This window comes from Hyperolius riggenbachi, chromosome 8 (assembly GCF_040937935.1).
Source record: "Hyperolius riggenbachi isolate aHypRig1 chromosome 8, aHypRig1.pri, whole genome shotgun sequence".
NCBI classification, from domain to species: domain Eukaryota; kingdom Metazoa; phylum Chordata; class Amphibia; order Anura; family Hyperoliidae; genus Hyperolius; species Hyperolius riggenbachi.
The window spans coordinates 162,169,754-162,183,402 of NC_090653.1; the positions used below are offsets into that span (position 1 = coordinate 162,169,754).

General features: G+C 44.9%; 1 protein-coding gene across 2 annotated transcripts in view; it reads right to left on the reverse strand.

Annotated features, from left to right (window-relative positions):
• LOC137527171 (diacylglycerol O-acyltransferase 2-like) overlaps positions 1-1,857 on the reverse strand; it is a 102,151-nt gene extending 100,294 nt beyond the window's left edge. For both annotated transcript variants that reach the window (XM_068247645.1, XM_068247644.1), the window contains exon 1: positions 1,580-1,857. In XM_068247645.1, the coding sequence (XP_068103746.1) occupies positions 1,580-1,619 (40 nt within the window). In that variant the 5' untranslated portion in view covers positions 1,620-1,857. The remainder of the gene's footprint in view (positions 1-1,579) is intronic.
• Between the last annotated feature and the right edge of the window lie 11,792 nt (positions 1,858-13,649).

A 13,649-nucleotide genomic window follows, 5' to 3' on the forward strand; every position in this document is an offset into this window, starting at 1 on the left:
TAGATCCACTGCAACTCAATGGGCCATCGATCTGCTGACCACAGCAGAGCGACCTAGATTTTCCACCCTGTCAGATAGATCGAATCGATCGAAATCGGTCGCAAATCGATCGATCTGGGAATTTGATAAAATCGATTTCTGATCAATCGAATCTATAGAACCGATCGATCCATCGATGGCTGAAATCGACCAGTGTATGGGCCCCTTTATTCTGCTAAGGCATTTTTTTTGTATTAGCCTGAGGAAGTGAGCCATGACCTGCGAAAGGTGTCATCAATATTTTAGACGCATCCACCCGATCCTTCTATCTGTGCTACATGGTATCTTCTCACATATTTTATACATTAGTAGGTGGGTAAACATGTCTCAATGGTCAAACTAGATTTCTTTAAATTGGCAATACACTATGCAATACATTTCTACAACAGAACAATTGTTTCTGTAAGGCTTAAAAAAGGCTTACTACATTTAGTTTTGGTTGCATCTTTAAAGTGGTAGGCTCTCTTAAAAGAGTTGATGGAAACAGGAACTTGCAGGATCGTTGAATGATCATTTTGTTTGGGGTAACACACAAGTCCAATAACAATTTAGCTTCTGATCATTGTGCCTGAATCATTAAACTGATTATTTGAAAGATGGCTTTGTTTAAGAGTGAAAACACACTCATCATAAAAGATCTGTTTATTAAGGTAAAGAAAATCTTGATTTGCGTATACCTTTTTACTCAACAGTTTTCAAAACAATTCACCACATTTGTACACCAGATTTATAATGGAGAGAATTGTCATTTTTCACAGAGAAGGATACCGGAAAAAGCAGAGAAACGTTACTGCAAATATCCTAGCTAATCCAGTCTGACTACTGGATTAGCTGCATGCTTGTTTCAGGTGTGATTCAACCACTACTGCAGCCAAAGAGATTAGCAGGAATGACAAAGCAACTGGTATTGTTTAAAAGGAAACATCCATATCCCTCTCAGTTAAAGTTCCCTTTAAAGCTCAAAAAGTGTTTAAAAAAATGTAAGAACAAAAAAAGAAGAACAAAAAACAAAACAAAATGATAAACGTGCACTGAAGTGACCAAAAGGTGGGAAGAAATACCTCAAGTGGGGAACAACTATTTGAGAAAACGTCACTCTACTCTCCCCTCTTTACTGTGCTGCTTAAACTCTCAACATGTTGAAAAGGAGATTTCCTTTAGTGAGCAAGTCAATCTACCTCTTTATAAACACGGTAATATTCTGAACATTGGAGAATATATATATATATATATATATATATATATATATATATATATATATATATATATATATATACTGTATATATATATCAGATGGAAAAAGTGATATTTAAAAGTTTTCTGTAGTTTTATAAATATGATGAACAAATAAACGGTGATCTTTATTACCAAAAAGTAGAGTCATCTTATTCTGAGGTATATAAACACACTTGTCAATCTCTCACTACATGGATTGATCAATAGGATCATGTATCACACCTTGTGGAGGAGTATTTGTATTTGGCTAATGACCGGACTGCAGGCATCTAATTCATGTAAAGTGCATGTTAGGACAACTTACCACCCAGATGTCGGGAGTATGCTGCAATGATGGTTTTCATGGCTCCAGATCTTCACTGTGCCTTTTTGTTGTCACTTTAAGTGCAGTTTAAAAATGGAATAAAAGAATTTAAAGCAGATCCTGGACTGTGTCACACAACAGCAAGACTAAAAAACTGTCTGTCTGAAATATTTGATGTGCTCACTGCTCACACACAGATGACACCAAAATGCTCTGACTGGAAGATATTATAAAGACCTGCCATATATCTACCTGTGAATTGTAAAATGGAATATTTCATGTTGTGATGAAACTATTATCTGCCCTTGGTCCAGGGTTGGGATACAGTCCAAAACAAACTCTGGCCCTTATCAGTTGTGTCCTAGAGGATAGTCAACAGGGGAGTCAACATACTTCCTTTTAATATTCAACTGTGACTGGTTTAGCTGTGTAGTAATATACACCATAGGGAATTTATCATATCTGTTGCATGATATTGCTTATTACAACACTAATGACAACACATTTAAAGTGCACTTATACAAAGGAAAAGGCAGTCCTCACAGTTCTATACAATAATAAGAAATTGGACAAACATTATTTAAAGAGGAACTCCAGTGAAAATAATGTAATGAAAAAAGTGCTTAATTTTTACAATCATTATTTATAAATGATTTAGTCAATGTTTGACCATTGTAAAATGTTTTCTCTCCCTGATTTACATTCTGACATTTATCATTTGGCAACATTTTCACTGTGTTTACCCCCCACATGGTGACATCTTTACTGCTGGCAGGTGATGTCTGTGGATAGAGATGATGCATTTTTGGCAATTGGAAACAGCTGTTATTTCCCACAATGCAAAAAGGCTCCCGCAGTGTGATGTCAGGACCCTGGTGCTGACATCACACTGTAGGAGGGGTTTCACCACAATATCAGCCTGATGATCCGTTTGAGAAAAGGTAAAGATTTCTCATGGGAAAGGGGGTATCAGCTACTGATTGGGATAAGGTTCAATCCTTGGTTACGGTTTCTCTTTAAGCTTACTTATATTATTCTATATGCATACATCTCAAAAGATAATGCTGCACAACTCAGGTAGATTTGTTTAAGTGAAAACCCACATTTTTATTGGGGAGTAGGCATTTTTCTAAATAAGCTATGTCAAAGGAAAAAAAATTAAAATGCCAAAACTTGCGTCACTATAGCTCAAAATATAACATTTATTTTATTTATTTATTGTATTTATAAAGCGCCAACATATTACACAGCGCTGGACATTAGTTTAGGTTACAACCAATATTTAGGGGAGACATACAGCAATATGACAATACAGGAATACAAGAAAAACTAGATCACGCGGCACAGTATGAGTACAAGGTAATGCTTAGTCAGTCACTGGAGGGGAGCATGGAGATTAGGCAATTTGAGTTCACTCAAATGCATAGCATGGGTGCACAGTAATGGAGGTGCATGGTCAGGTAGGACACAAAAGAAGGAGGACCCTGCCCATAGGCTTACAATCTAGAGGGAGAGGTAGGGACATGAAAGGTAGGGGATCAGAGTTCAGCTGCAGGTTTAGAGCACTTGTAAGGGGGGATAGGCCAGAGTGAAAAGGTGAGTTTTGAGGGCCTTCTTGAAGATGTTGAAGGAGGGGGCTGCCCTAATGGGTGGAGGTAAGGAGTTCCATAGTGTTGGAGCAGCTCTTGAGAAGTCCTGGAGGCATGCATGGGACTGGGTGATGCAGGAGGGGGGGGTAGGCGAAGTTCATTGGAGGAGCGGAGTGAGCGGCTAGGTGTGTACCTCTGAGTGAGATGGGAAACGTAGGTTGGACAGATTTGTAGGTCAGACATAGTATCTTGAATCTAATTCTGGACTGGATAGGAAGCCAGTGGAGGTATTCACGGAGGGGAGCTGCGGTGGTGGAGCGATGGGAGGAGTGGATAATTCTGGATGGCGCATTCATGATGGACTGCAGCGGGGCTATTTGGGTCATAGGGAGACCAGACAGAAGGTCATTGCAGTAGTCAAGGCGGAAAATTATGAGGGCATGGATGAGGAGTTTGGTGGTGACAGAGGTCAGGAAAAGGCGGATCTTGCAGATGTTACAAAGGTGGAAGTTGCAGGACTTTGTGAGCTTTTGGATGTGAGGAGTGAAGGAGAGTGCGGAGTCCAGGGTGACTCCCAGACAGCGGGCTTGAGAGGTAGGGCGAATGGTAGAGTGGTTAACAGTGACATGCACATCTAGGAGGTTTAGTGATGGCCGGGGTGGGAAGATCATAAATTCCGTTTTGTCTAGATTTAGTTTCAGGAACCTAGCAGACATCCAGGAGGAGATGGCTGATAGGCAGGAGGAGACCTTGTCCATGGTAGTGGGGGATATGTCAGGGGTGTGGAGGTAGATCTTGGTGCCATCTGCATAGAGATGATAGTTAAAACCCATGGAGGAGATAACCTTGCCAATGGAGGATGTGTATAGGGAGAACAGTTGGAGGCCAAGGACCAAGCCTTGGGGGACTACCACTGAGAGGTGGTTGGGGGTGGATGAGGACTCATTGAAGGAGGTCGTGAAGGAGTGGTTGGAGAGGTAGGATGAAAGCCTGGTCAGGGCGAGGTCGTGAATGCCCATGGACTGGAGGGACTGGAGGAGTGATCTACTGTGTCAAAAGCTGCTGAAAGGTCAAGGAGGAGGAGAATGGAGTATTTACCTTTAGCTTTAGCTAGGGCAAGGTCATTGACCACTTTGGTTAGAGCGGTTTCGGATGAGTGGGCAGGCCGAAATCCAGATTGCAGTGGGTGTAGCAGTGAGTTGGCATTGAGGTACTGGGTCAGGCGTTTGTGAACCAGATGCTAACGGAGTTTTGAGGCAAAGGGGAGGAGGGAGATAGGTCGGCATGATGGAGGGTAGTGGGGGGTTGAGGGAGGGTTTCTTGAGCAGGGGTAGTACAGTGGCCTGATTGAAGTCTGAGGGGAAGGTGCCTATGGCTAGGGAGAGGTTAAACAGGGTAGTGAGGACTGGGGCCAAATCCGTGAAGTGAGGCTGGAGTAAATCAGAAGGGATGGGGTCAAGGGGGGAGGTTGTAGTATGGGAAGTCTGCAGTAGGTGGTTGACTTCATCAGAAGTAGTGAAGGAGGTGAGGGGAGGATAGGGTGGAGGAGGAGCTGGTTGGGAGGAGGTAGGAGGTGAAGATTGAAGATTGGATATTTTCTGACTGATGGAGACAATTTTGTTGGTGAAGTGGGTGGCAAAATCTGTGGCAGAGTGGGAGGAATCGAACGGTGGGGGTGTGGGTTTAAGCAGGGAGTTGAAAGTGGCAAAAAGACGCGGAGGTTGGAAGCTTGTGCTCCGATGAGCTTGGTAAAGTATTCCTGCTTCGCATCAGTAAGGGCAGTGTGGAACTGCAGCAGGTTAGTCTTGTACTGTAGGAAATCCTGGATAAGTTTAGTTTTCCTCCATTTTCATTCAGTGGCGCATGTTACCCTCTGGTGATTACGAGTGTGGGTAGTGCGCCAGGGCTGGGTGTTAGGGGGGGGGCGGTTGCGGCAGAATATTGGGGGAGCAGCTTTCTCTAGGGCTGATGAGAGAGTTTGGTGATACTGAGCTGCAGCAAGATTAGGACAGGTTAGAGTGGGGAGAGTGGAGGAGAGGGCATGGAGGGGGTCAGCAAGGACACTAGGGTTGAGCTTGCGTAGGTCTCACTGCCAACGACCAGGGGGGGTGGGCGGGTTAGTTTGCAGGTGCCTTCTTTGAGGAGGTTGAAAGTGAGAAGGAATTCTAGAGGCAGATAGTGTGGACCTCGAATGATGTGAATTGTATGGAGGGAGGTGGAGTGAGGACACGGAAGGTGCACGATGGGGAGAGTCGCAGACCCACCCCTCCCCCGGTCCTGTTGTCTGGTCTGGCAGTGTGTGACCGAGGTGAAGTCCACCATAGGTGAGGGCAGCCTCTGCGGCAGAGTCAGAGGGGGTGAGCCATGTCTCGGTGAGTGCGAGGATGGTGAGGGATTTGGAGAGGAAGAGGTCGTGGACTGCTGTAAGATTATTGCGGACAGATCTGGAATTCCAGAGACCGCAGGGTAGGGGGAGCATGTGTTTGTGGGTGGGATAGATAGAAATAAGGTTGGGTCGAGGATGGATGTTTAGGTTATTTGTGGACAGAGGGCTGTGAAGTGTGTCAAGTAGAGATGAGCGTAATGACCTAATTACGATTTCGTAATTAGTGTAATTACGATTATGGCCGTAAGTACATAATCGTAATGAAGAAGGATTTCGCGAAATTTCGCGTAAGCGTAATTTTCGCGTAATTTTCGCATTACAATGGGTATTTGTTCATGCCGTAATTTCGCATTAAACGCTACCGTAATTTCGCGTTAAACCGTAACGCTCCGTATAATATAAAAAAGCCGCCGACTTTAAGGGTTAATAGCAAAGCCCCCTTAAATGCTAAGAGCCTCAAATTTGGAGAATATATTAAGAAGATCAGGAGGAATAAGAGGAAAAAGACCTTATAGTTTTTGAGAAAATCGATGTTAAAGTTTCAAAGTAAAAATGTATACATTTAAAAACCCGCCGACTTTAACGGTTAATAGCAAAGCCTGCTTAAAGTTTAGGAACACCAAATTCCTAGGGTATATTAAGGGGATCAGTGGGAATAAGAGGAAAATTTTTTTTTTCAAAAACACCTTATAGTTTTTGAGAAAATCGATTTTTAAGTTTCAAGGGCAAAAATGTCTTTTAAATGCGGAAAATGTCAGTTTTTTTTGCACAGGTAACAATAGTGTATTATTTTCATAGATTCCCCCAAGTGGGAAGAGTTTTACTTACTTCGTTCTGAGTGTGGGAAATATAAAAAAAAAACGACGTGGGGTCCCCCCTCCCAGACCTCTTTAACCCCTTGTCCCCCATGCAGGCTGGGATAGCCAGAATGCGGAGCACCGGGCGCCTGGGGCTCCGCACCCTGACTATACCAGCCCGCATGGTCCATGGATTGGGGGGTCTCGGAAGGGGAGGGGCCGCCAAGCTTTCCCCTCCCCCTCCGAGCCCTTGTCTAATCCAAGGACAAAGGGCTCTTCTCCACCTCCGATGGGCGGTGGAGGTGGAGGCCGCGATTTCCTGGGTGGGGGGTTCATGGTGGAATCTGGGAGTCCCCTTTAAAAAGGGGTCCCCCAGATGCCCACCCCCCCTCCCAGGAGAAATGAGTATAGAGGTACTTGTACCCCTTACCCATTTCCTTTAAGAGTTAAAAGTAAATAAACACACAAACACATAGAAAAAGTATTTTAATTGAACAAAAAACATAACCACGAAAAAAGTCCTTTAATATTCTTAATTAACCATTAATACTTACCTGTCCCTTTAAATAAATGATCCCACGCAATATCCTCGGAAATGTTCTATCAGTTACAATGTAGCAAAGTTATTACAATGTAACAACTTTGTTACATTGTAACTACGCCGCACCCGACGTCACTCGCCGCTCAGCCGCCGCATACACTTACGCGTCCTTGCAGGACGCTAAGTCCCTGCCGGCTCCCGCTGTCCACCCCGCCCACATCTGTCACCCACATGTCACCCACATGTGGGTGACATGTGGGTGACATGTGGGAGAGGCGGGGAGGGCAGCGGAGCCGGCGGGGACTTAGCGTTCTGCACGGACCCGACAGAGCTCTGAGCTATATAGCTCAGAGCTCTCTAAAGCATCTTTGTATTTGGGCTCCAAGGAGCCCCATTGGTCCTTAGCAGACCAATGGGGTTCCTTCAAATCAGAAGGAACCCCATTGGTCTGCTAAGGACCAATGGGGCTCCTTGGAGCCCAAATACAAAGATGCTTAGAGAGCTCTGAGCTATATAGCTCAGAGCTCTGTCGGGTCCGTGCGGCGGGTGAGCGGCGAGTGACGTCGGGTGCGGCGTAGTTACAATGTAACAAAGTTGTTACATTGTAATAACTTTGTTACATTGTAACTGATAGAACATTTCCGAGGATATTGCGTGGGATCATTTATTTAAAGGGACAGGTAAGTATTAATGGTTAATTAAGAATATTAAAGGACTTTTTTCGTGGTTATGTTTTTTGTTCAATTAAAATACTTTTTCTATGTGTTTGTGTGTTTATTTACTTTTAACTCTTAAAGGAAATGGGTAAGGGGTACAAGTACCTCTATACTCATTTCTCCTGGGAGGGGGGGTGGGCATCTGGGGGACCCTTTTTTAAAGGGGACTCCCAGATTCCACCATGAACCCCCCACCCAGGAAATCGCGGCCTCCACCTCCACCGCCCATCGGAGGTGGAGAAGAGCCCCTTGTCCTTGGATTGGACAAGGGCTCGGAGGGGGAGGGGAAAGCTTGGCTGCCCCTCCCCTTCCGAGACCCCCCAATCCATGGACCATGCGGGCTGGTATAGTCAGGGTGCGGAGCCCCACGCGGCCGGTGCTCCGCATTCTGGCTATCCCAGCCTGCATGGGGGACAAGGGGTTAAAGAGGTCTGGGAGGGGGGACCCCACGTCGTTTTTTTTTTTATATTTCCCACACTCAGAACGAAGTAAGTAAAACTCTTCCCACTTGGGGGAATCTATGAAAATAATACACTATTGTTACCTGTGCAAAAAAAACTGACATTTTCCGCATTTAAAAGACATTTTTGCCCTTGAAACTTAAAAATCGATTTTCTCAAAAACTATAAGGTCTTTTTGAAAAAAAAATTTTTCCTCTTATTCCCACTGATCCCCTTAATATACCCTAGGAATTTGGTGTTCCTAAACTTTAAGCAGGCTTTGCTATTAACCGTTAAAGTCGGCGGGTTTTTAAATGTATACATTTTTACTTTGAAACTTTAACATCGATTTTCTCAAAAACTATAAGGTCTTTTTGAAAAAAAAAATTTTCCTCTTATTCCTCCTGATCTTCTTAATATATTCTCCAAATTTGAGGCTCTTAGCATTTAAGGGGGCTTTGCTATTAACCCTTAAAGTCGGCGGCTTTTTTATATTATACGGAGCGTTACGGTTTAACGCGAAATTACGGTAGCGTTTAATGCGAAATTACGGCATGAACGAAACGCAAAATTTTGCGTTGAAAATTACGCTTACGGTATTTTCAATTACGATTTTAATGGCAATTTCGCTACGGTAATTTCGCATCGTAATCGCAAATTTCGCATGCGTAATTATAGTAATGCGAAATTACGAAAATTTCGGCTCAACTCTAGTGTCAAGCAGACGAGCAGGGGATGCTTGTCTGGCAGCAGGCTGTGGCCCGGAATTAGGTGATATATCACCAGCTGCAAGTAACAGCAGGAGGGAGAGAGTAAGCAACTTTCATATCAAAAGTTGCATTTCAGTGTGTATAAAACAATCCCTATAAAAAGGAATGTAACATTGCACCAAGATGTGATCGACACAGCTGACTGTGGCAACGTAACACTCCTAAATACACCAAATACCTGGTGTGGATGTATAGCAAAATATTCTACAATTCAACAACAACAGTTATTCAGGGCAAAGTTACTGTAATCAGTGATCATAGCAATCAGATCTATCCTGGATACATATCAATCAATGGTACATCCAGTAGCGTGTCATTGCAGTTAGTCAGCATTAGGAGCTCCTCTCCGCCCTCCAGCCAAACTAAAAGCTTCACCATTGGAGCTGGATCCTCTGGTCACCTCTGCAATGCAGCCTGTAAGGGTATAGCAGCATTATTTAGTAGGCTCCCAGCGCCACATGACATGCATTCTAGTCACGTGACAAGCCTAGGAAGGAACGCCGCTGTACACTGACATGCTGCATTGAAGAGCTGACAAGAGGATCAGGGCTAGATTTCTGTAAAGGAAAAAAAGGCCCAGGACTTGGGTGGCAGCTGGCTGAGGGGTGGCTGGACATGGAAGAGGGGTTGTTGCAAATGTAATATGTAGGTTGAAAATAAGGAGCAAAAGACAGAAATAGAGAACTGCAGCCCAAGAGATTTGTTCATAATAAAAGAGGGCTGCTGTAGATGAATTCCGTTATCAAGGACTGGTGAGATAACTTGGGATGACATACCGACTGTGCAAGCCATAATAAAGCCACGCCTCCTCTATCTCCCTGCACTAGTAGATAGCCTCTCTCCTCCTCAATATAACCACTTAACGACCAGCCGACGCCGATAGGCGGCGGCTGGTCGCATGTGGGTTTCTATGAGTTTCCTGTCAGTTCACGGCGGGGATCGCCGATTTCCTTTACGGCGCTGCTGTGACTGCAGCGCCGTACGATGTAAACACCGGGGATTACTTCCCCGGGTGTTTACATTTAGCCTGCGAGCCGTGATCGGAGGTTCGCAGGCTAAATGTTAACACCCGAGGAAGTAATATCCGGTGTTTACATCGTACGGCACTGCTGTTACTGCAGCGCCGTAAAGGAGATCGGCGATCCCCGGCCTCTGATTGGCCGGGGATCGCCGGCATCTGATAGGTTGAAGCCTATCTGAGGTGGTACAGGACGGATCGCTGTCCTGTACCGCCTATAGTGAGGAGGGGAGGGAGGGAAGGAGAGGGAGGGGGGAATAGCGCTGTGGAGAAGCACAAGGCTAGGCACAAGGCAGCAGCGGCGATCAGACCCCCCCAGCAGGACATCCCACTAGTGGGAAAAAAGGGGGGGGGGAGTCTGATCACCCTGCCTGCCACCTGATCTGTGCTGGGCGCTGAAGAGCCCACCCAGCACAGATCATTGAAAATTCAGCCAGTCCTTAAGTGGATAACAAGCTGGCCTACAGTACCAGTACTTGAGTGGGGTATGAGTGTACCAGTACTTGAGTGGGGTATGAGTGATAGCAATATGTGTGGGTGATGAATGGGAGTGCTCCAAAAAACGACAGGCATTTTAATTGGTTGGTCTGTGTTTTCTATGTGAACTACAGTAAAGGTGGATTTATATATTTCTCTAACACTTTAAGTAACAGCCCTTCTTTATTCATTATTCATAGAGAAGAGGCAGACAGCGAGGCAGAAGACTGTATGGACGGTGCAGCCACTACCCTCTGGGACAGGTGAGTGATCAATGCAGCTACCGATGAGGGGCCCCGGGGAGCAGTGGGTGGAGACCACTTAGCAGGGTCTGGCAGTGCAGGGGCCCCTGGGATAAGTGGGTGGAGACCACTTAGCAGGGTCTGGCAGTGCAGGGGCCCTTACAGAGTGCAGAGGCCCTGGGACAATTGCCCCTTTGCCTGTATGGCAGCGCCAGCCCTGCCCTCATCATGGGGGCTATAGGTATGTCCCTGCATAACACCACTAAGTTACTACCCTTTCAGCAACACTACATACTGCTAAGATCCAAGTTAAGACATACAACAATAGACACATTTGTAAAAGTCAATTCCAGATTTGCCAGATCATTAACATTCTCCAGTGTTAGAAAACACTTGTGTGTGCTCAGCTTTCCTGGTAGCACGTGTTCACCTTCTTCACAAATGATCTCTGATACACAGAGGGAAATGACCTGGGAATTGTCTCTCCTCCTCGCTGCACATGGGGGTATGTGGTGACCCGGCTGACCTATGTCCTCAGTGCAAACCAAAAAGAGTACAACCCCAGCAAAAGCCTTGTTTTCTGTAAAGCAAATGTTGGGATTTATTGATTGAACTTCAATTTATGAGGTAAAACTAAAAACAGCTCCTAATTGTCCCTCATGTGGAGAGACAGTCCCTGCTCTAGATGTTATTTATTAACGGCGCCTCTTTGGATTTGGTTTATCAATGTAATCAGATGCAAAACAAGTTTATTTTGTCATATATATTATGTCCAGCCTAAAATGTATTTAATCTGTGGTTCTAGTTCTGTAGAATAAAAAAAAACCTTAGTGGACAAAATAGTATTATTTGAAAAATATGCCTGTCCAGAAGCAATAGAGGATGTAGAAATAGTGTCCATACCAGGGTCTCTGGATCTAAGGGGCCTGCATGGGGCCCTTGTGCAGGGGCCCTTGTCCAGTCACTGGTAATGATCACCTAAACATGTGCTTTGAATAGTGGTAATCATTAATAAACCATTTATTTTCATGTTTACACCTCTAACATGCAGTGGCTGTCCTCTGGTAGTTGGTATCATGTGATTATTATACATATAGTGCTGGGGAGGGGCCGTGTACATTTAGCATTGGGGCCTATAGCTCTATAACTATACCACTGTGTCTGTCACAAATGGACTATTGTAGTAGGCTGCATCTCCATCCTTAAGGCTACTTTCCCACCAAGATGTTGCGTTTTAGGGGACGTTATGGTCGCATAACGTGCCCCAAACGCAACGCATGGTGGTGTTGAAGTTGGACGTCAGATTGAGCTGCGTTATGCAGCTCTCAAAGCAGCCGCTCAAGGTTAGTGATAGGAAGTCCAGATCTTTTTAAGGATTCGGATCATTTGAATCGGATCATTGAAAAGATCCGGATCTTTGAACCGAATCATTTGAATCATTTTACTAGGGAAGCAGACTGGGTGAAATGACTAGCAGGACAGGACTTTCCCTGCACTGTACATTCTGTATGTTCCAGTTTCTTCCAGACAGACATCCTGTGAACCGAATCTTTCATTGTGATGATCCGGATGATTCGACTCACAAAAAAGATCCGGATCAAATAAACGATTCGTTCATGATCCGGACAACACTACAGTCCCACCACGAGTCTTCACAGTGCAGTGAATATTAATTAGCCATGTGGCTGGCGGCGGAGGAAGAGGGGAGACCTCCTCCTCCAGCATTACTAAGCATGTGCAAATAGTCTAACGTGGCTTAGCCCAGTATAACATACAGCATGCAGCACTTTGTTTAAACGTGCTGCGTTACTATGTAACGCAACCTGTGCACTGTAAACAGCACATTGATTTTACAGTGCTGTGAGTTAGGCTGCGTTACTGGCTGCTGTAATGTGGGACTTTAACGTCCCACTGTGAAACCAGCCTAAAGGAAAACTGAAACCAGAGGGATATGGAGGCTGCCATAATTATTTTGTTTTTACCACTTAAGGACCATGGGCTTAAACCTCCCTAAAGACCAATCTATTTTTTCACAAAATAGGCCACTGCAGCTTTAAGGCCTCACTGCAGGGCCGTACAACTCAGCACACAAGTGATTCCCCCACCCTTTTCTGCCAACCAACAGAGCTCTCTGTTGGTGGGCAATGATCCTCCCAGGATGTTTATTTTATTGGGGTAAATATTTATTTGATTTTTAAAAAAAATAAATTTTACCTTTTTTTATTATTATTTAAATATCCTTCCCTCCCCCCGCCAGCCAATCAACGCAATCGGCTGTCAAAGGCTTCAGCCTATGACAGCGGATCACTGTCTTGCCTCCCCAAGGGACAGCCGAGTGACACCACTGTCCCCAGTACAGCTCTGGCGTAGATCGCAGTGCTGCACACAGTAAATAGACGGCGATCGCCGCTGGGAGACTGATGGCGGAGCGGAGCTCCGTCATCCAAGCGGGGATGCGCGTGCTCTCCTGCAAAACACGTCCTTCTTAAAGCGGAACTTCAGCCTAAACAAACATACTGTCATCAAGTTACATTAGTTATGTTAATTAGAATACATAGGTAATATAATCTCTTACCCACCCCGTTTTAAAAGAACAGGCAAATGTTTGAGATTCATGGGGGCTGCCATCTTTGTCATGGGGACAGCCATCTTTTTGGTTGAAAGGAGGTGACAAGGAGCAGGAGACACAGTTCCAACTATCCTGTGTCCTGATTACTCCTCCCAGCTGCACACGCTAGGCTTTAAATGTCAAATTCAAAATGTAAAAAAAAATAAAAAAAATTGCACCAAAACAGCAGAACGAGAACAACAAAATCAGAAATCCCATCATGCTTTGCACAGCATCAGGGGAAAAAAGCCCGGGCAGTTTTCTTCTGTGCAGCTAAAGATGAGGCTTGTATAAGAGAAACAAAGTTCTGATGCTGTGAAACTGTTAAAGGAACACAAAGCCTTTTCAGTGCTGCTGGGTCGATTTTTAGTCCGGAGGTTCACTTTAAGGACCGCTCCATGCCAATAGTCGTGGACGCGGTGGCAGCCCCAGAACCGCCTAACACCGATCGACGTGCAGTCCTGGGGCTGTGCCAACTATTGGCAT